The sequence below is a fragment of the Lissotriton vulgaris genome, chromosome 3_1, assembly GCF_964263255.1.
Source record: "Lissotriton vulgaris chromosome 3_1, aLisVul1.2, whole genome shotgun sequence".
Classification (NCBI taxonomy): domain Eukaryota; kingdom Metazoa; phylum Chordata; class Amphibia; order Caudata; family Salamandridae; genus Lissotriton; species Lissotriton vulgaris.
Window position 1 is genome coordinate 1,234,202,278 of NC_141689.1, and position 23,007 is coordinate 1,234,225,284.

The following is a 23,007-nucleotide window of genomic DNA, read 5'->3' on the forward strand; positions in this document are numbered from 1 at the left end:
TGCAAAATCCTCTGGTAGGGGCAATCAGACGGAGGGTTCGGAAGCTTATATAATTGTCTGGTGGATTCCCAACAGGATGATTTAGAGGCTCAAAATCTTCAATGGAACAACCGGTTGGGTCAACACAGGGAAATTCTGGAGGAATCTTTTGAGATGTCGGAGGAAATCTTGAACTCTGCTAGTTTAAAAGCATAGTACTTTAAAACTATATTTAATCTGTACTATACTCCTGCTAAAATGTGTAAATGGGGGGGATGAATGGCAGTAAATGTTTGGGCAGAACAGGTAGATATCCTTCATATGGTTTTTACCTGTGTTCAATTAAGACAGCTACTGGGGCGAATGGAAGCTTTTCTAGTGGAGGTGACAGGTATAGAAATTAATATTACACAATGTTATTGGGCTTAGGTAAAAGGCTGACGACTAGACGGGCCACTCAGCAGTTTAGGCATCTGATATTTATGGCTACTGCAATTGCCAGAGGCTGCATAACTTCCTCCTGGCTTCAGAAAGAACCTCCTACTTTCGAGATGTGGAGAGTTATATTTTATGCCATTTACAATCGTGAGCATAGTCTGTATTCTCTCAAAGGAACACAGACTGAAACTGTGCCTAAGGATCTGGGGCTCAATGATCGAGCACATGAAAGAGTAAAGTAATGTTTATGCAGTTCTTTATTTATTGTGAATGTATGCTCTTACTAGAATATCAATTAACTCTCTGCACCTTACAAACAGGATGAAACTGTGATTTTTTGTGTATTTTATTTTCATGCTGTCGATATTTAGGCACCCACATGAATTGTAACTGGTTTAACTATGTCATGGATTGAAATAAAAAAATAAAATTAAAAAAAAGAGCATGTCAGTTTTTCCCCAAACCAACAAGAGGCAGCTATCCAGGAAAAGGCATTTGATTAACTTCTCAAATGGCGGTTCGTGGGTGGTGGTTCCATAGGATGTGCAGGCTCACTGCCTCCTTGTCTTGCTGGTCCCTCCATGGTGACTGGGTGAAAGAGCAACTACCTCCACTTGCAGTCTTTTTGGAACCAGGGTTTAGTTACTGGTTCAAAGAGGGGGACAGGAGATCTGACCTATCCTGCTATATGCCAGATGCACCTTTTCTGGTTCTCATCTATGATGTCTCGGTCATACAACTGGTTAGATCACTAATGATATGCCGTGCTCCCCCCCCCCACCTCTTTCAGGCACCTATCTTTTATTGAACTTAGTATTTATTACATTACTTCGACATGTTGCAACCATACTGAAGATGTTAATCACCAAGTTTGTGGAAATTTAGCAGACAAAGGAAGGAAAGAAATAATATTGTACATGGGGTGGAGCCAGATCGCGAAAGACTTGGTCAAATCTTCCTGAAACTGAGATCATGAAGAATGTCCCTTGAAACCCCTAGATAAACTTAAAACACCCAAGAACCAAATATGCCACAGGCGACAAGGAATTAAAAAGTTCACAGACAGTAAAGGATCTCTCCACCATTTTGGCCCAGGAATTGAAAGGATGGACAAAAAATACTTACTATTTTGGACCACCAATCAGTTTCATACAAGTGTTATGTGCATGTACAATGTGTGGTTTTAAAAGAATTGCGAAGGAGTCCACTTACACCCTGCATTCAAAACACCTGCAAGCTATTGGCCTTTGAAACATTCACACATATTTGCATCAAAATCTATGCTGCTTGAAGTTTATTTTCCAATTGGAAATAACTTATACCTCCCACCTATCTCCTAAAAATCTCTGACAAATGTATGCAACAAAAGACAAACACAAGTTTTGTGAAAACAAAAACTGGCTCGCAGCTTGAACTTTAATTTACTTGAAGCAAAATAATATTGTTTTTTTGGATGCGTTTAATTTGTCCATTTCACCAACCACCTTTTCCACCTTTTTTCTTCTTCTGTTGTACCTTCTTCTTTGTGCCCGCAGCCCCAACAGGTTTTTGGTGTCTTGGGGGTATTACATTACTTGCGGAGGAAGAAGGCGCATTTGCAGCAACACTGCCAGGCCTTGGAGATGTCGGAGGGCTTGTAGTTGTTTTACTGGCGTCCCTGGTGCAAAAAAAAATAACACATTATTGTATACAATTCAGATGTAATATGCATGTTAGTCTTTAAAATAAAGCAGTTTAATCATTTACAATTTGTTAATAAAGGTCAGCTAATTATGATGTCCATATTTATTCATTTTAGATCAAGACACTGAGGCAGATCTCATGCATCTACATCATTAATGCACTCTCAATATTAAACCTTCAATAATGCGATATATATTATCAATGATAATTCAGTCACTCTATACATAGAACATTCCTCAATCTAACTTATTTTTCTGCTCACTGGAGAAAAAGCATCCTCTGAGCAGCATAAGTCGAAATTAAATGGGAGGATATTTGAACAGATTGAATATAGGTTTACTTTCGAAGACAGGTATATTTAATTTTTATTATGAGTTCGATCAAATCCATTTTCTTTCCAGCTGCGAAGCAGTCATCTTTGGAGATGTTGATCTGTGTTTTAGTCGTTGTGGGCCAGTGCAAAGCAGAAGTCGTTCTCTCATTTCAGTGACCCTTGTGAGAAATTGTGCTCTCTTTCTCTCGCTCTTCTGGCATTGAATTTCATGAAGATGCCACTTTAAATAATCAGGCAAGTCTGGCATTTGAGAATGAATTTGTTACACGCACGTTGGAACGATTTGTTTTTAGCTTGCAGTGCTGTAGATATACATTATCTACATATTCATGTCATCTAGTGTTGGGCGTGGACGTTTGTAAGTTGTTATTCTTCAAAGCTGTTTCGTCCTCGAGAGGTCTCGTGACTCCTCCTTTAGCCTACAATGTACCAGGACAAAGATTGTTTTTCCAAGTGGGTGACCAATGTAAGTGGAGTATAGAGCAGCAAGACCGTTGTGTTTTGTGTACTGTGCCTAACCAATAATCAACATCTTAGTTTATTGCCCTCTTCCAGGAAAATGTAATGGTGCATGTGAATCCAAAGCACTAAAAGCAAAGATTATTACAGGGTAACATTTTCCGTTTGTAGCACGTGATGGTGTAGATACACTTTCCCTGCATAAAGTGTAAAGCAGTTACCCCCATGAGCGGTAGCTAGCGAGCAGATGAAGTAGGTGTTTGGAATAAAGTTCTAAAGACGGTTGGCCTCCTTAAGAACTTGAATTTCACATAATAGTGCTTAGTAAACTGTGGGGTTGACAATTTATCCGGATTGCAGATATTCGCTATTGGAGTGTCTGTTAAGAATTCTTTCTTTGTAGTGGAAAATTCTTTTTAAAAATCATGGTGGTTTTTTTTTGTTTAGCATGTCTGTATGCGGTTTACTATACATCTCACAATACCACCTTTCGAGATAGGATTGCTTTAATGAGGCTTTGCAAAAGCAACAAACAGTTGCATGGCTTGCGGATGGATTTTCTCCTGTCACTGAAAAAATCAGTGCCCTTTTGACATCTAATCTGTGTAATGCCTTTTCTGCTACTGTTTCAGACGTTAGGAAGATGGGCAATTCAATTGGCTGATTCACATGGAAAGGGGAATTTACCCTTGGTAGAAATCTTGGGTTTTTCCTTAGGACAACGGTCTTTGTGAAATTGTACAAGGTTTCCTCTATTGTGTGGGCCTGCAACGCACTAACTCTCCTCAGCCAAGTGATTGCCACTAGTAAGGCTACTTGACACAACAGAATTTGTATTTCACAACACTGTTGTGGCTCAAACGCAAGTCCCCTAAGTTTTTTTTGTAAGTATCACATTAATGTCTCATGTAGGGGCTGGTCGGGTTCTAGGAGGGATAACTCTTAGGTCCCTCCTTAATGGCTTTCACAATAGATATTTCGAGCAAGAAAGTGTGTTCTCTGTTTTCCATGTACCCTTCTACTGCAGTTAAATGTAGTTGAGTAGAAGTGTGTGCCAATCCAGCTTTTCGTAGGTAAAAAATGATGTTCTGCACTAATGATTTAAGTGGGTTTGCCTGTTTACGTAAGGAGTAATAGACAAATATTTCCAATTTGCAGTGCAGCACACTTCCATGTTCAGTTTACGTGCTTTATGCAGCCTGAAGGAGTTGTAAGTAACTAGTCCTAGGACTTTAGGTGCTAGATTGCTAGGCTCATTTCCCTGAGGTTTGGATGTTGCAGGATCACGGTCAGCTCAGGCAAGAGGTCTGGTATCACGGGCAACTTCTCATATTGGTGGCCTGACATTTCCAGAAGCACCTAGGACACAGGCTGTGTCACCCACATCAACACAAGAATGAGTCTTGGAGGTTTGACTCCTCTTCCGCACCAAATACGGAATCGGACACAGGGGGGGGGGGGGGATGAAGCGAAGTCTGGGCATTTTGCGTTTTCTTGAGTTGTGAACAGATCTATTGCGGGTGTGCCCCATTTTTAAAGTACATTTTAAGTGCTTGAGGATTCCTCTGCCACTCTTGTGCATGTTGATGCAAACTCTGCAGAGCATGTCTGCAAAACCATCATGCAACACTGATAGATGCCCCACCAAAAGCTGAATGTGATTGCAAATGGCTCGCTGCAAAATATTTGGGCTAATGCAGACAGCGATTCCACCCGCTTCTAGATGTAGAGTGTGTCCAACACTGTGAGCACCAACTGATTGCTTCCAGCTACAGGCAATCGATGCAACATTCCTGTTCTCATATATAGGTAACCTGAAAAATCATGTGGTTCATATGTGCTCCCCGCTCCAAGAGTGAGGTGTGTATGGTAATGGTCACCTAAAGGTTGAAGGACTACAAATGGCCTGCGCAGCAAAAAATGCGTGTGTTAAACTGTAGACCATACTCACAGTAGATCTTCTCCATAAGCCTCTACTAGTGACCATTGCCTCATTAGACACTCTTACAGAAGACGTGTAATCTTGCATGAGGCACTGTAGCTGTAATGAAGCAGTCATCCCCAGCAACTTAATTACTATCCTCACTGGAAGTGGGCATACTGTCTGAAAAAGAGGTAGATCCTTTGGAATGCCATGACCTTCTCTAAGTTTGGGTAGGTTTCCGAGTGATAAAGTTTAACATTTTGTATAAAAAGGTAGGATCAGATGTGTCTCTAGATGGATTTGATCACATTACCTGTGAAACCTAGGCAATGCTCTTCCGCTGTTGCTCTTTATGAGGCAACTGTCCAGATACAGGAAGACGTGCATGTAATTTCTTCATCAGCTAAACATTTGGAGAACACCCATATGGTGGTTGTGATCCATAAGGGTTCTGTGGCAGAACTTTAAATTGGTAGGTTTGTCCACTTACCAGAGAGCACAAGCAGTGCTGATAAGGGGAATGACTTGAAGAGGTCCTTAAGGACAATGGTTCCCAAGTGCTATCCTGTGCAAAACAGCAGCATGATGCTCTGCAACGTGGGCATTTTGAAGTCTGACTGGCGGCATCAGGTTAGTGGCCAAAGTTCAAGGATAGAATCGTTTTTGGCCACTATAGGTGTGGCAGGGTATACTCAGACATTAGTCCCTTTCTCACTGCACCATCAGGATTCAAGCAAGCCGGGCCGAAGACGGCTGAAATGCCAGAAACCGGTCCCCGGTAGCTTGTCTCCTTTCTGGTGAAGAATTGGCTTGGTAGTTTAGTCTGCCCTGTTCCCATGATGCAATGGGCCAGGGACAGACAGACTGATTTGCATATAGCCAGGTTCTGAGCTGGGATGGTGCAGTGAGATAAATAACGGTGATGGATCAAGCCCTGATCTTTGGACTGGGTAAGAGTGGTCTGCTTAATTCAGACACTCTGTTCATCACCACCCCCTTTTCTGAATCATTTTTGTCCACCATAAGCGTGGAAGGGTATACTCAGATGTGAGTCCCTTGCTCATTGCACCATCAGGATTCAAGCAAGCCAGGCTGAAGACGGCTGAAATGCCAGAAACCGGTCCCCGGAAGCTTGTTTCCTTCCCAGTATAAGAATTGGCTTGGTAGTTTGGTCTGCCCTGTACCCATGATGCACTGGGCCAGGGTCAGACTAATTTGCATATAGCCAAGTTCTGAGCTGGGATGGTACAGTGAGCTAAAAAACGGTGATGGATCAAGCCCTGATCTTTGGACTGGGTAAGAGTGGTCTGCTTAATTCAGACACTCTGTTCATCACCACCCCCTTTTCTGGGACACTCGTGTCTTGCCTTACTAATTTTTCCGCATGTCCAGGTGCCAGGAGCTTTGGACAAGGGGGTTAGTTTACTCTCCCGTGAGAGAAAGCAGATTCGCATACCAAAGACAGTGGACTTGTTCGAGCAGGCTTTGTTCATGGCCCTCAGAGAGCAGAGGTCTTCACTATTGGGAGGGGAGGGGGGGGGGGGGCAGGCCCTCGTCTCTGGTGGAAGGCTGACATAAGGCTGTTAGTCAGCGCCAGGAGCTGGTAGGTTTTCAGGGGACACCTCTAAGATGCCCTCTGTGTGGATGTACTACTAAATTCACCACAAGCTTCAGTGTGGGCTTATTACTACGAGATGTTTGATACCAAACAACCTACTTTTCAGTGAAGCCATCATGTAGCTGGGGAACACGTTTTCACCAGTGTCCAGAGCATGTTTCAAAATGGCTTCCCTGTCCCCTTGTACTGGCAGTAATGGAACTGACCAGCACTGAGGCATATCTGCTCCTGCAGATATGTCCTCACATGTGATATAAGGCACCCTGCCTTAAAAGCACAAGGCCTGCTGTAGGGGTGACTAACAAATATTACATGCAGAGTAAAGGGATACGGCACACATGGATGGGTGTCATGTCTGGTTTTCACTTTTGTCTACACCAAAACGCGCAGCCTGTACTGGCAGTTTGCCTGAGGTTGGTGAGGGGTCCTTTATGGAGGCACAATTAATGCTACAGCATATAGGGACCCTATTTAGTGCCTCAGGACCTAGGTACCAGGGTTCCTTTTGCTAGGGACTTAAAGAAGGTACTAAATGTATTGCCAATAGGGGAAAACAATTGCATAGGTTTGGAAAGAGATCTGGCACTGGGGACCTTCTTAGCAGGGACCTAGTGCACTTCCAATTACAATTCCATTATTCAAGGCAAAAGGTGGGGGTGACATGTCAAGAAGCGCACTTTCCTACTACTGCCCGTTCTATAACAGCATGTTATGATTTATTTTATGGTAATCAGCTGCCCATTGTATAACGGCATGGTATGCTGTGATGTCAATCTGGGGGTGATGCATTGGGCTGGATAGGGCTCTAGGCTGCAGTACTCCTCAGGTCAACACTGTAATCTTCCCAAGGGTCATCCCGTCCTCATGTGGTGGAGAATACAGATATGGCTCTTGGGGGTCGTGGGGACTGGCCTAGGCAGAGTGAGTAAGAAGAGTGAACAGGCTGCTGACATGGTGAAGTCTATGGTGATGGTGGAGGTTGACAAACGAGCAATGAAGTGTTGAAAGACTTACTTGTGGCCTTGTCCTCATCTTTCTAGAATATCTGATAGAATTGTAAAGGGAAAAATGTCATTATGTTCTTGATCTTAAACTCCTGTCAAGCAGAGTAGGTCTACTTCTTGTGCTCTGAAGATGGACTCAGGTTGCAAACCTTATGACTATCTAGCCATGGGTATTTGCTATTAAGGGCATGTTCCCCATACCATCCACCCCCATTAGAACCTTTTGATAAAACACGAGTTCTGGAAAGCATCCGCTTCAGGGCAGTTTAGAAACTAACTGGCGCTGTCACCGATAAGCCAGCTGGTTTTCCAACTATGTATCAGGATACTCTTGACCTAAAACTGAACTGAAAGAAAGAAGAGGTTATCGATGTTCGAGTTTTTTGTTTGACGGTGCTACCAGACCTTTTGTCTTGGCCATTGGTTTTGCCAATGCTGGTCCGCATCATCAAAAAAAAAAAAACAATTGTGGCTGCATCGTCACGACATACACTCGCTCATATATCATGATGCAGAGAACTTTTTTGTAATTAAATGATGGGTGGTGTTAGGGAGCAACAGGGCAGCAGATCAGAGCAACAGAAGATAACAGAATGAGGAGAAGATAATGCGAGTGGAACGAAGGGGAGTGGGTGTATGGAACCAACAGAGGAGCTTAGTTTTGCAGAATGAGTATGAACATTTGTGAGGAGCTAGGGTGGGAAAGGGGAGAACAACTATAATCCCCTCCTCCCCAAAAATGAAAAACCATCTGCTCCTCAGATTGTGAAATGAGGTTCGCTTTGAGTGGAAAAGGGACAAGATAATCAGATCTGCATATCAAACCATCCTCAGGCAGTCCACCACAATCAAGATCTGCGCATAGAGGAAACGCATAATGGAGGGTAAAGTCTGACTTCATATGAAACACATCCCCTAGAGTGAGAATTGGAGGGCACAAGAAAGCAGACAAAGTGCATGTTTCCAACTGGAAAACTGCTCCACCACTGAAGTAGCCCAAATAGCAAAAATGGAATAAACCCCCTCCACATAGAAATGCCACTCATTACGGTAAAATGACACTGAATCAGGTTGTTGGCGCTCACATTCAGGGACTTTGCCAGGTGACTGACAATTAACCAGATCTTGTGAGCCTGAGCACATGCCCACAGTTTCAGTACTTCTTCACTGAGAAAGCGTGATCCCACACAGCCCTGTTTGCTGATGTACCATACTGAAGTCATCTGGACCATGAGGACCTGAACTGCACAACCACATAAGGATGGACACCAAGAACGTCTTTAGTGCCAGGCCGAACGCCCAAAGCTTGAGCAGGTTAATATAATCCCTCTGTGCAAATGTAGACCAAAGTCCTATTATGTCAAAGTCTCCAGATGCACACCCCTCTCCAGAAAGAAGTTACTCATCACCACATTCACTGATGCTGGAGGAAGACCGAGGGTTTCACACAAGTGAAATTCCCCACCACTGACCACCATAATAACTCTTTAGTTACCACAGGGGAGATCTGGACCTTGTCCGATAGTCCGTCCCAGTGTTAAGCCCACTAGAAGTAGAGGCACTAGTGAAGGGCTATCATAGAACAAGTGTGGGTGACCAACAGGATGCAAGAAGCCAGGCGGGCCAATAGGCAAAGGACTGCTAGTGCCCCCTCCCAAAACAGCGGGACCATATCCTGAATCACGGATCTTCTGGGGAGGTGGAAATACTTTTAGAGATGTGTCCAACAATGCCTTGATGAACAGGAGGCATTGTGAGGGCTCCAGTTACAGCTTGGGTAGGTTAATCGAAAACTCCAAGTTGAACAGCATAAATGCTGCGGCGAGTCCGCCTTCAGCAACCAGTCAGTGATTAACAGGAATACACAGATGCCTTAATTACGAAGGTGTGCCACCACCTCTGACAATACCTTGGTAGAGACAAGAGGTGACAATATCAACTCAAATGGAAGGAATATGAATTGGTAGGTAGGTACATCCTAAGCAACTGCAGAATCAGTATGTGAAAATACACATTCTACAGGACAAGGGACACTATCCATTCTCCTAACTCCAGGGCCAACAGAAACTGTACAAGGGAGAGCATCTTGAATTTCTCTATGCAAAGGAGTCATTCAAGACTCAAAGGTTGATAATTTGACAAAGCCCTCGGTCCTTCCTGGGGACAAGAAAGTAAGAGGAGGAACATCCCTGCCAAATCTCGTGTTTTTAGACCAGTTCCACTGTTTTGTTGTTGAACAGAATTTAGACTGTGTTGCAATATGCAAGCATGATCCACCAAAGTAGTTGAGGGAACAGGAGGAATTGGTTGGAGTTTAAGGGTGCCACCCTGCTCTATTATCTGTAGGAACCAGCGTTCCGTTTTAAAGGCCTGCCACTTCAACAAATTAAGACATCCTTCCTCCCAGAGGTTGCATATGCTCCGTTAACAGCGAGCTAAAGCAGTTTTACAGGTTGATCAAAAGAGGGGGAAAAACTGCTCCTGGGCGTGATGGCCCCTTGAGCCACTGCGCCCTCTGTACTGGTATTGCGTTCCGTTGCAGTATTGGTTGGGATTGCTGACACTGCTGAAGTGGTGGTCTCTTAAGAGTCACCCTGAACGTTGCAGCCATGAGGGCAAGCCATAGAGAATGAGCCATAAGTCCCCCCCTGGCATGATCAGCTTGAGGGTCTAATGTGCTTTCTCTCCACATAGGCAAGACTAATCAAATAGCATAGCCATCAAGATGGACCAGACATCCCCTGAAATGCCAGTCGACTGTAACCAGGAATGTAGCCAAATGGTGACACAGAGCCCCATTAAGCGTGCCACCCAGGATACCATTTCCCAATCCTGATTAGCCGCATCTGGTCCATTGCATCTGACCTCTGCAAAGTGGTCTCTCAAGACTTCCCGAAGGCTTGGCATGTTCACATGAGCAATCTCCCACCAGGGACTTTCAAGTAGGCAGGCCACATTTTTGGAGCAGAGGGAAGAGAAAGCCATCTTCCCCATCAATTCCTACACATCAGAAAAACATTCCTTGAGCCACACACTTGACCCACGGTGTAGTGTGCTAAACATTCAATAATGCACTTTTGCAACTCACAAGGAGGGATGAAACCCTACATAAATGCCACATACAATACTGAATTACAATGTGTCAGCAAATCAATCTCATTACTCCTGGAGTATGCGTTAATGGTGTTCTGGGGAGCAGAAGCCGTTTTTGGGTACTAAGAAACACCAATGTCTTTGAGGGCTTTGACAGAGAGCAGGTATATTTGCGGCCTTTGGGACACACTGTCAGGTAAGTCATTTAACAAAAGTGCGAAAAAGATAGTACAACACCCTTTCTTATTTGAAAATATTGTTATGGGAATTGGTCATTGTCTTCTTAACTAGGAGCAACCAAACCATATTAGATCATAGCTAGGGTCTCCAGCTAAGACATCTGCAAATAAATAAACTCCACTGGCTCCCCCAAGAGCTGACAACATCTTCAAAAGCAGCTGCACCATCTCCAAAGCCATCAAGCACTGTATCCCGGTTTTCCTGGCTGTCAAACTCACTACTTCGCGTGGCTCTCAGCACACATGCAACTAGGTCAATGCCATACTGGCGATCAAGTGTAAAAAAACAGAACAAGCATGGCAACAGCCCATCTCTATGCACCCAGGATCTGGATTTACATCCTTGTACCTATTGGGAACATCCTAACCCTGCCCCAATATACAGAGATACAGCTCTCTACAGAACATTACATCATGCCGAATAGGCCACCTCTGCTCTCAGAACCTAGCTTCCACTCCAATCACTCATTGACTATATATATATATATATATATATATATATATATATATATATATATATATATATATATTCACTGAAAAAAACATAGGTTTCACACCAGTTATAGTTAGGAATTAGCATTTAAAAAACCTATTAAATTCACTGAAAAAAACGTAGGTTTCACACCAGTTATAGTTAGCTGGAAATTTTACTGACATAAAACCATTGAATTTCCACGTTATAGTTAGTTGGACTCACTATAACTTGCGCGCCTGCAATGAACTGCTGATGACGTTACATATTACATCACTCATGACATGGTCAGTGACATCACTCATGACATCATTCGAGGTGAGAGGCTGCAAGGGGGGGAAAGAGCCACACTGACTATGCGATTTACTGTTTGATGTGTCCTTGCCAAATGAGATATATTGGCAGCACAATCAATCCGGTAAAACTAAGAGTGCTTGAGCACATGCGAGCGATCGCAAATAGGGATTTCTCTTATCCGGTCGCTCAGCATTTTGCCATAAAGTACAATAGCAACAGGGACCTGTTGAGGTTTTTCTGTGTGGACTGTATATCCGAAAATCCCAGAGGAGGCAACAAGTTACAGATGCTCAGGAGATTAGAATCCAGATACATTATAGATTTGGAGACTAAGGCCCCTGGAGGGCTGAACATGGGGGAACAATTATCATCTCACCTGGGCTGAACTTTATTTGTTGGTTTCCGTGTAACTGCACTTGCATGACCTTTGTATCTTTGGTTTTTGTCAATTTGAATTTTATTTAACTGAATCTGGAGAAGTAATGTACTGGATAAAGGGATTTGAAACTGTCTGAATGGGTGTTTGGAGCTAGCCTTAACAATGTGATTATGTGAGGGTCCATGAATATGATGTATTCCCTGGTAACTAGCAGCCTTACTGGCTGCAATCTCAGATCCACGGCAAGATCACGACGAGTAGACCATTTGGTCTTCAAGTTGATATGCACAATCTTTTGTGCTTCAAATTAAAGGAATTTCCCACACAAAATTGTGGAGTACCAGATGCAACATATCCATGCTCACAAAACAATTGCGAACATTTTCCATCAAGGTAAATGCAGGCTGATGTAATTTAACATCCACACTGGTATATAGGACATTACACACTACAAGATGGCGCTGACAAAAATACGTCAGTCCTATGTTTATGTTTGTCACCAATGAAAAAATGTGATATAATGTTGCCGCTTCGCGCGTTTTCATGTAAACACTGACAAAGGGAGTTTCTCCCGAAACGCGTCTGTTTGGACTAATAAATCCTTGCTGCTGGGTAACAGGAACCCCGAGAGTGCTGTATCTTTTTCCAAACCCGGCTGGGATTATTCTTGGGAAAGCTGAGTATGTATGTATATATATATATATATATATATATATTCTTCAACGAAGAACGGACCCAGCCAGCTCCAGTATGCAACCAGAAGGTCAGAAACACCACAGCACAAACAGGGTCCAACACTATTTCAGGTAAGATGTTTTTTTATTCTTTCAACACCATCGTGCAGACGAGGACGGTCAACGCGTTTCGGCGATTGCCTTCGACTGGACCATAGAGTCCCGCAGTCCAAACAGTCCATTTAAAGTGAAAAGTGCTTAAAGTCCCTTCTTCATTTCCTTTAAAAACAGACTAGACTGTTAACCCTGCTAATCTATTATTTTTCAGTGGCCATTTTAAACTTTCATTTATATTCACAGTTTTATGAACAGAGAAACATATTGGTAAAGTACCCTATGACAAAAAAGGCAAGTAAAATCTCATTTGAGCAACGTCACTCTCATCTTAACTTCACAATTAAGATACAAATTCTTAAGAATTGCATAAAATAGGGGAAATGTAGGTATAGGGTACAATGTATTCATAATAACTATCTCAAACAGTTTCAATAATTCATAGCAAGACTATGGAAAGTAAGGGGGAAGGGTAGACTAAGTAAAGTGAAAGGTAACGGTTATCTATCGGGTCGGTCAATCAACGATACTACTAATAAAGTGCCAAGTGCAATGTGCAAATTAACATATGTAAACATTTTATGTGCAAATAGCATTTATATGCAAAAACGCATTCCTATCCTTGACCTGTCCCATGTCCTTTCTCAACAAGGTCTATCCTATCTGTCTGCATATATTGAAGAGCCGAGGAAATGCAAAGTAACCCACTCTGTGTTTTGATCAAGCTAACGTAGACTTACACAAATAGAGCATAGTGAGCAACAAGATAAATCCACCTCGTTCAATCATTCAATATGCTTTACCCTAACATTATGTTATTAAATATATCCACCTATATAGTACTCATAGGATTCTCTGTCCCCAGCGCCAAGATGAACCTTGATTCTGCTCTTCTTAAGTCTAAGGTTCTATCTCCTCCTCTTTCATTCTTTTTTACCAATTTTGCACCAAAGAATTTGAGTTCTTGGTTATTGATAGAATGTTTTTCCTGAAAGTGTTTGGCCATTGGATAAGCGAGATCCTGGTTCTTGATCGCCCTGAGGTGTTGTAATATGCGTAGTTTCAATTTATTTATTGTACTTCCTACGTATAGTTTTTGGCATGGACATTGCAGGACACAAACTACAAATTTGGATTCACACGTTATGTGATCAGTGATTTTTTCTATGTTTCCGTTTTGTAATTCATATGAGAGAGTGTTTTTGCCGTGCTCACAGGCTTTGCATTTTGAGCATTTCCAGAAGCCAGGTGTTAGCCAGGATTTGTTGCCTTTCTCATTATGTGGATTGATGGTGGATAGATGACTTTGTGCGAGGATATCACCCAGAGAACCTGTCTTTCTGTAAGTTATTTGGGGGAGTTGGTGGGAGTGTTTTTTTCAATGAATCATCTAACATCAGGATTTTCCAATTTTTCTTTATGATTTTATTAAGACTTTGGTTTTCTGCGTTAAAATCCATGATGATACGGGTTGTTTCTTCATTTTCCACCTTCTCCATTGTTTCCAGTAATGCGGATCGTGGTCTTTCCTTAATTTTTGTTTTTGCCTTTTCAACGATCTCCATAGGATATCCTCTTGCCAAAAATCTATAACGAAGGCTGCCCCCAATGGAGATGTCGCTCAGAGAAGAGTTACCGCACACACATCCCCGGCGGTCACAAAGACGCTGCTCTTGCTCATTCCCCTCATCCCCTAGATGCAGTCAATATGCTAGAGAAGGAACGCCGGGCATGTGTGTGCGGTAACTCTTCTCTGAGCGACATCTCCATTGGGGGCAACCTTCATTTTTGATGTTATGCGGCCAGCCCGGTCGCGGAGATGTCCCACCGCTTAACATAGTGGATCCTGGTGTTTTACAACAGCACCGTGTGGAAGAGAGGAGGCCTCATCTGCGGGAGAGCGGGAGATATTGGTGCCAAATGAACTGTATCCAGCCCGTTTTCATACTTGCAACGGGGGCAGCGACGCCCACTTGGATGTACTTTGGATAACCTGGGGTCCTTGTCTAGCATATTGACTGCATCTACCACAATGCAATGCCGGAACACACCCAATGAGGCGGGACCTCAATTCAAATAAAATGGTTTCCCGACACAGTGCTGCCTTCGTGTCTCAATTTGCACCAGTGATCAAGGGCTCACCGCCCGAATCGCGTTTGGTGAATGAGGGGAATGAGCAAGAGCAGCGACTTTGTGACCGCCGGGGATGTGTGTGCGGTAACTCTTCTCTGAGCGACATCTACATTGGGGGCAACCTTTGTTTTTGATATATATATATATATATATATATACATACACGTACAGCGAGGCATATAGAGAATTGATGTGTTAGATCTTCCCACTAATCAAAATATGACTGACTTTGAGATTACGCCTAGATGAATTATCAGTTAACAGCAGAGCAACAAAGTTGTAAAAGAGAAAAGACCATTTAAGAAAGTAATAGGGAATTCTCTACAAGATAACTTGGAACAAAAGGTTTAATTTATTATGACCAGCTATCTCCTCCACAAAGCCACATTCTTAAGCAGAATTAATGCATCTTGGCTCATTACTGGGTTAAGTATTTGGTTTGATCTCTTTAAAGAACTCTTTACAGAATTAAAATATATAATCAGAATTTCTAAATAAGTACAAAACATGACCACTAAAAACACTGTTCATACTTACAGTTCAGTTGATGCACCAGCCATAGCCCCTTGTGTTCCTTTTCCAACCTGTTCCTTCTTTTTCCCCTTCTTCCTGCCTCGGTAATATGAGCGTTCTCTCATTGGAAGCCATCGCTCAGGATCCGGGGACACTTTGGGATCATAATTCTTTGGAAGTTTTCCTAGCAATTAATAAACACAGGTTTACTTTTCTCAAAATATGCTTTTAGTGAGACAAGTTAAGACATTTATGAATGAATGACTAAACAAATGAGTTTCAAACAGCGCAATAATTTACATATGCAGATCATATGTTGTCCTTAACCATAGACAGCCAATCAGAAATACCTATGCATTTTCATGTTACATGAAAAAGGCTTGAAGAGATTTTTTTTTTAAGTGGACTTTCCTTGGTAATCGGTACGAAACAATGTCCTCACCAGGGAGGTGGGTCTGAGCAGTGGACTTACATCAGAAAACCTTCAAGGACTGAGCGTGTATGTCTGTGCTCTCTGCAGACTTGTGAATCGATACAGACGAGTCTGTTGAAGGTTTGGTGGAAAGATGCTAATGTGGCTGCCTGCCAGATGTTCAAAACTGGAACAGCACTAGATACTGAAATAGTAACTTTCTTTGTTCTAGTAGAATTAGGCCAAAGGCTCTCTGGAAGACATTTTGACTACGTCATAATAGTCTGATGCGGAGGACAAGCCATTGGGACAAGATCCTTTTTAGCACTGCCTTTCTTTTCTTTGCAAAATTCAACCCAACAAACCGCTGGATCTTCCACCTGGTACTCTTTAATCCTATCAATGCAGAACTAAAGATACGCTGTGGATCCAACCAGTGTGTCCATCCTTCTCTTCAGATTAATTTGGCAGATAAAAGAACGTAGCAAGAGTGATGGATTGCCCCACACGGAAAAGTGACAACTTTCAGAAGGAATGATGCACGTATGACAATGGGTGATCTGAATAATGAAGCCTGATCGGGCAAACAAAAGAGCGCATATAATCAACACTTAACAGTGCATAGAGTAAAGCCTTGACGGGTCAAAGAGGGTACAACTGAACAAGTTACTTACTTTGGGTAATGATCTTTCTTTCATTTGTTTTGTTCCATATTTTGATTTTGAAATTGAGATCTACAGCATGACCCGATGGGCCCAAATGCAACAAAGAAATGTCAACATATACAAATACCTGCTCGCCCCCCCCACGAAAAATTATAGAGACATAAAACAAGACCAATTGTTAGATTGTTTATCCCACTACCTCGCAACCCGCATCTATCCTTGAATGTTCGGAATTTATCATAAATCAGATGGTGTTGAGAGTGGACTGGTTCCAATGTATGGCCCGATAATCTGCTCATGCTGACAAATCCTGTGGTGTTTTTGGGGACATCCACTCGCTTTGTAAACTGCCACTTCCATGCCCATACAGTGGTCCATCCCCTTTTCTACATAGACAATGACCAGGAGTCGCAGCCTTCCACTCTCCAGCTATATCGTGTTTATCTAGTGTCAGGCCTATACACAACAAGCATTGGCATAGCCAATAGGTCTCGCCTTTGGGACCTTATAAGTGTTAAGTCATCCAGCACAATATCCTTGGTTCGACAACATCAAGTGTTGCATGGCTAAACACTTATAAGGTCCCAAAGGCGAGACCTATTGGCTATGCCAATGCTTGTTTTACTTGTGGCTGTAACATCAGTGAGAAGATTAGGGGAAGTAGGATCCTTGACCCTGCTCCTCATGGAAACAGTCCAGCCCGAACTGCCAAGCCAGGTCTTCCCTGGACAGGAAACAAGCATCCTGGAACTCGTTTGGGGGTAACACCAGTCATCAGCCAGGCTAGCTTAAATCCAGTGGCATGGTGAGCCCCGGACCCACGTCTAGGGATACCAGACGCACTTAGGGCGAGAAAGCGAAAGACACAGATTATGGACGGTATGCAGAGCAAATCAAACATTCACCTCCAGTGAAGAGATTATACTTAGAGCCTCCCAAGCAAACACTGAGACTTGAACCTTGGACGTACAGCCTCCCAAGCAAACACTGAGACAAGAACCTTGGACATAGAAACCCCCCCCCACCCAAACAATGAGTGGATAAGAAGGGAGGAAGCTGCTGAATGAATGACGATGAATGATGACCGCGATTTGGTTTCTGTACGGCACTGGATTGGGTAAACATCAAAGTGCTTAAGAATATATCCAGAAAGCAGAATTAAGAGATAGTTCTATAAGGATCAGGAACTGCCAAACTATAAACTTCAAACTGATTCAGACATGGCATTCTCAATCGGGTGTGCAAAATAAGGGCTTGCTTTAAAACCCTTACCTTCTGACTCAAGTTTTATCATTGACATATGGGTTTCAGAGTTTTGAAAGCTATGTTGGGGGTAATATGTCACAACAAATAGGTCTGTTTCATATAAAAGACTCAATAACGTCTTTCCTGCTGTAACAATAGACTATCTATTTGAGTTCCTGTCTTTTTAGACCATTAGCAGAAAATGATAAACAGACCTGTCCGACTCCGTGAGGAAACCAATTGCATTTTTTGGCAAGATGGTAGTGGTACATCATTCAAAGATGCTCAGTTACATTTAATGTAGATCAGTACATGAATAGGAATGCTGGGAGCAGTAAAAGCAGTCTGGTTGTTCGAGGATCATAGCATCGTTCATGATGCCAAAGCACGACTCCCATTAAAGTGGTTGAAAACTACATGCTATTACATTTATCCAACTTACAGGGGTACTAAAGTCCTTTGCCAAGTGTAACACAATCAGTTATCACTTTGTTTTAAGGAAGGAGCACTGGCACCGAGGTCTGGTTAGCAGGCTTCAGTGCACTGTAGAGAGTCGAAAATAAGCATCTAGCAGCTAACAGGCATTTGCAATACAATAGGTCTCACATTTGTGAGAGTTAGAGCTATTGGTGTATATGACAATGTGTTTTACCCATGTTTTATGGTTTGGAGTGGATGTATATGGTGTGGAGTGGAATTGTGCATGTTGGACTGCAATTGTTAGTGGTGGAATTGTGTGGTGTGTGGTGGAATTGTGTGGTGTGCAGAATATTTGTGTGGTGGAATTATGTGGCATGGTGAGTAGACAGGGGTGAGAGGTGTCCAGATAGAAGAGCAGAAAGTGCGTGAGAAAGAAGGGGAGAGCAGGCCATATACGCATAAAGAGAGAGCGCCTGTTTACGCAGCAGACTCCCCAGGAAGAGGAGGAGAAGGAGGGTTTGAGGGAGGGAAACCTTGAAAAGGCATGGGAAATAAACTGTGCTCAAAGACCTGAAGTGAACCACATGAGAGAGGCGGGAGGAATGTGTTAGAGAGTGAGAGAGAGGGGTTAAGAGATGGTATGAGAGAGAGGGGGATGACTGGGAAGGGCACCTGGGTCCGGGAGAGGTGGACCAGTGCTTAGCGAGAGAAGGTAAAGGATGGTAGCACTCGTCTTTAGTGTACCCACCATTTCTGCATTTGAAATATCATGGCAAGCTGTAGGCAGCAGATTATTTATAGCCTATCGCGTTTCAGACACTCCGGACACACCCGCTATTAAGAAAAGAACGAAACTACGAGACAGGAAGGTGGCAAACTCCAAAAGAAGGTCCAAGCAGGCTATGTGGATTGCTTGGTTTTAAGTGGCAAGGGACTATTATAGTGGTTGTTGCACTGGTTTAAGCTGAATACGCAAAGTCCAATCTCTTCACTGATGTACTGTGCGTTATTAGACACGGCAAACAGTACGAACATAGTTCTATTTAAAAGAGGATTAGTAGTTCAGAAATCTAAGCTTTTAAATGATAAAAGGAAATATCAGAGCTTGTAAGATGAGGTACAAACCTTGCACGATCAAAAGCATGTGCTGGCCATAAATGCGGTACTACCAGGAGTTAACTATTCTGTAAGTCAATGGGACAAATTTTGTCAACATACAAAGTATTTAACACACAGCGAATAAGCTATTATTCCAAAAGAGTTTCCATTGGAGATGGCATTAAAGTATTATGAACATGCCAGCTGTTAAAAAATAAAAATAAATCACTTCATCTCCTTGCGACTAAAAGAAATATTGTGAACTTGTGTAATGCAACTGGTGCTCATGTAAAGCTCTCCAATACCTTCAGGTCGGTTCGATATTAAGCTATATAAAACTGATAAAAAAAAGAACTTGTACCTCAAGCACAGCGCAAGCAGCACACTGCCACTAATGAAAATCAATCAATCTGTACTTGGTCCATGACCCGTACAAAGCAAAAAAAGTGTTTGAATCAGAAGGCATCAAAGAAGAATGATAATGAGGCCAACGAATGGTAAGCAATGAGTGTGCTAAAATAACAACTTAGTTACCTTCGGTAACAATAGCGAATATGCTACTTACTAGTATGCATCTGTTCTTGGCATGTAGGGCTGCTGACATTCATATCTGTGCATAGATCGCCGCCTAGTGTTTGGTCCGGATGATTGCACATTGTTGTCCTGGAAGAGTCTTCGAAGTATCACGAGATAGGTGGCTCCTCCCCTGGACTACAGTGCGCATGGGCATCGACTCCATCCCCAGATTGTTTTTAGCCATTGTGGCCAAGATGGAGTGAAACTCAGTGAATGATGACCATGCTATGAGTATATATGTGAATACTGCAGCTGCTACAGGCGCCGGGGAGGAGGGCGGGCGATATTAATGTCAGCAGCCCTACATGCCAAGAACAGATGCATACTAGTAAGTAGCATATTCGGTTCGAGGCATGTGGGCTGCTGAATTCATATCTGTGCATAGAATACATAGCAGTCCCTCCATTAGCGGCGGCCGCCCGTGCCAGTTGCAGCAGTTTGGAAAAGTGTCTTGAGAACAGCCTGCCCGACAGCTGCCTGCTGTTTGGAGTGCACATCAACACAGTAATGCTTAGTAAATGTGTGTGTGGTAGACCATGTGGCTGCTCTACATATGTCCTCTAAGGGAATGTTTCCAAGGAAAGCCATAGAGGCCCCCAACTTTCTGGTGGAGTGGGCTCTTGGTGGAATGGTAAGAGTGCGTTTTGCTTTTGCATAGCAGATCTGGATACATTTAACGATCCACCTAGCAATATCAGCCTTGGAAATAAGGTTACCTTTGTGGTGTGGCGCAAAGGCGACAAAGAGTTGCTTAGTTTTTCTAAAATCCTTGGTCCTATCAATGTAATACATTAGGGCCCGTTTAACGTCAAGGGTGTGGAGCATCCGCTCCGCTAGTGACTCAGGATTTTGAAAGAAAACAGGTAATTCGATTGTTTGGTTGATGTGGAACTGAGACACAACCTTGGGCAGAAACTTGGGGGTTAGTGCGGAGCACCACCCTGTTGGAATGAATTTGGATAAATGGCTCTTGGATTGTGAGGGCTTGCAATTCACTAACCCTCCGTAGCGATGTAATTGCTACGAGGAAAGCCACTTCCCATATCAAGAACTGAATCTCGCAGGAATGCAGTGGTTCAAAGGGAGGACCCATCAGTCTGGTAAGAACCACATTGAGGTTCCACTCAGGAGCTGGTGGAGTCCGTGGCGGAATGACTCGTTTGAGGCCTTCCAAAAATGCCTTGATGGCAGGCACCTTGAAGAGTGAAAGGTGTTGTCTATTTTGGAGATACGCGGCCATTGCAGACAGATGAATGCGAATGGAAGTATAGGCCAGATTACACTTGTACAGATGGAACAGGTAACAGAGGATGTTCTGAATAGAAGCATCCAGCGGGTTAATGTTGTGGTTCGCACAATAAATGACAAACCGCTTCCATTTTGCCGCGTAGCAGGCTATAGTAGTGGGCTTCCTCGCCTCCCGAATGATGTCCATGCAATTGGGAGTTAAGTTCAGGTAGCCAAACTCTAGGACTTCAGGAGCCAGATTGCCAGGTTGAGCTGTTGCGGATCTGGGTGCTGAATGTCGCCATGGCTCTGCGTCAGAAGGCTGGGTGTGAGATGTAGCCTTTGATGCGGTACCACGGACAGTTCCAGAAACGTGGTGTACCATGGTTGACGAGCCCATGTTGGAGCAACTAGGATGAGAGTCATCGAGTGTTGCCTGAGTTTGCGTGTCACCAGCGGTATCAGAGGAGCTGGGGGAAAAGCGTACGCAAATTTGCCTGACCAGTTCATCCATATCACATTGCCCTGCGACAGTGGGTGTGGGAACCTGGCGGCGAAGCTTTGGCATTTTGCGTCCTCCTGCGTGGCGAACAGGTCTATCTCTGGATGACCCCACCTTTGGAAGTACGGCTGGAGTACTGATGGATGTATCTCACACTCGTGCATTTGGTGGCTGTGCCTGCTGAGCAGGTCCGCCATCTGATTGTCCTTGCCTGGGAGATGCTCTGCCATGAGGAAGATGTTCCTCTGAATGGCCCACTTCCACATGCTCTGAGCCAGATGAGACAGCTGCGGAGAGTGTGTGCCTCCCTGCTTCTGAATGTAGTACATCGCCGTCATGTCCGTCCGAATCAACACGACCTTGTTGCATAGATGTACTTTGAAGGCCTTTAGTGCCATGAAGATCGCCATCAGTTCCAGAACATTGATGTGCATCTTCCCCTGTTGCTGCGTCCATAGTCCCTGCACAGTGTATTGGAGTACATGCGCTCCCCATCCCTGGAGAGAAGCGTCCGTTGTCAGGATAATCTGTGGCACAGGCTCCTGAAACGGTCGGCCCTTGCAAAGGTTTCGTGGATTCCACCAATGCAGAGAGTTGTATGCCCGACCGCTCACCAACACTAGGTCTTTCAACTGGTTGTGAACCTGAGTCCACTGACGTGCCAAGCACTCCTGAAGCGGACGCATATGTAGTCTCGCGTGCGGGACAATGGAGATGCAGGAGGCCATCATGCCTATCAACTGCATGAACACTCTTGCTGGAAGCGAGTGTTGAGGTCTGAATTTTTGGTTCAGCGATTGAATGCTGTCGACTCTCACTGAATTCGGCTGTGCTGTGGCCGCCAGAGTGTTTATGGTCGCACCCAGATACTGCCGTATGTGGGCGGGCTGGAGATGGGATTTTGGGTAATTCAGTGAGAACCCCAGATCGTGCAGAAGGTGAATGGTGTGGGACACGTGGTCGGCGCACTGCTGGGCCGACTTCGCCTGAATGAGCCAGTCGTCCAGATAGGGGTAGACGTGGATGTTTTGACGACTCAGATGCGCCGCCACCGTCGCCAGACACTTTGTGAAAACCCTGGGTGCCGTGGTGACCCCAAAAGGCAAAACCTTGAATTGGTAGTGCTGGTTTTGGATGGAAAACCTGAGCTATTTTCTGTGTGAAGGATGTAGCGGAATGTGGAAGTACGCATCCTTCAGGTCCAGAGTTGCTAGGAAGTCCCCCTGTTGAAGCAGTGGGAGAACTTGCTGCAGTGTGAGCATGTGGAAATGCTCTGATAGGATGTAAAAGTTGAGGGGCCTGAGATCCAGGATGGGCCTGAGGGATCCGTCCTTCTTTGGAATCAGAAAGTACAGGGAGTAAACTCCCGCACCTCTTTCCTGCAAGGGCACGAGCTCTATTGCCCCTTTTTGCAGCATGACTGTGACTTCCTGCTGCAATAAGTGCAAGTGCTCGCCGGACATAGGACGGTGCCTTGGGGGTATGTTGGGTGGAGTGGATGTGAGCTCC

The 23,007-nt window shown here is 43.9% G+C and overlaps 1 protein-coding gene across 2 annotated transcripts in view; it reads right to left on the bottom strand.

The window, feature by feature from the left end:
• Window positions 1-1,797: 1,797 nt before the first annotated feature.
• SRP72 (signal recognition particle 72) overlaps window positions 1,798-23,007 on the bottom strand; it is a 356,617-nt gene continuing 335,407 nt past the window's right edge. For both annotated transcript variants that reach the window (XM_086961696.1, XM_086961698.1), the window contains exons 18-19: window positions 15,378-15,537; window positions 1,798-2,074 (exon numbers count right to left, since the gene is read on the bottom strand). In XM_086961696.1, the coding sequence (XP_086817822.1) occupies window positions 1,891-2,074; window positions 15,378-15,537 (344 nt within the window). In that variant the 3' untranslated portion in view covers window positions 1,798-1,890. The remainder of the gene's footprint in view (window positions 2,075-15,377; window positions 15,538-23,007) is intronic.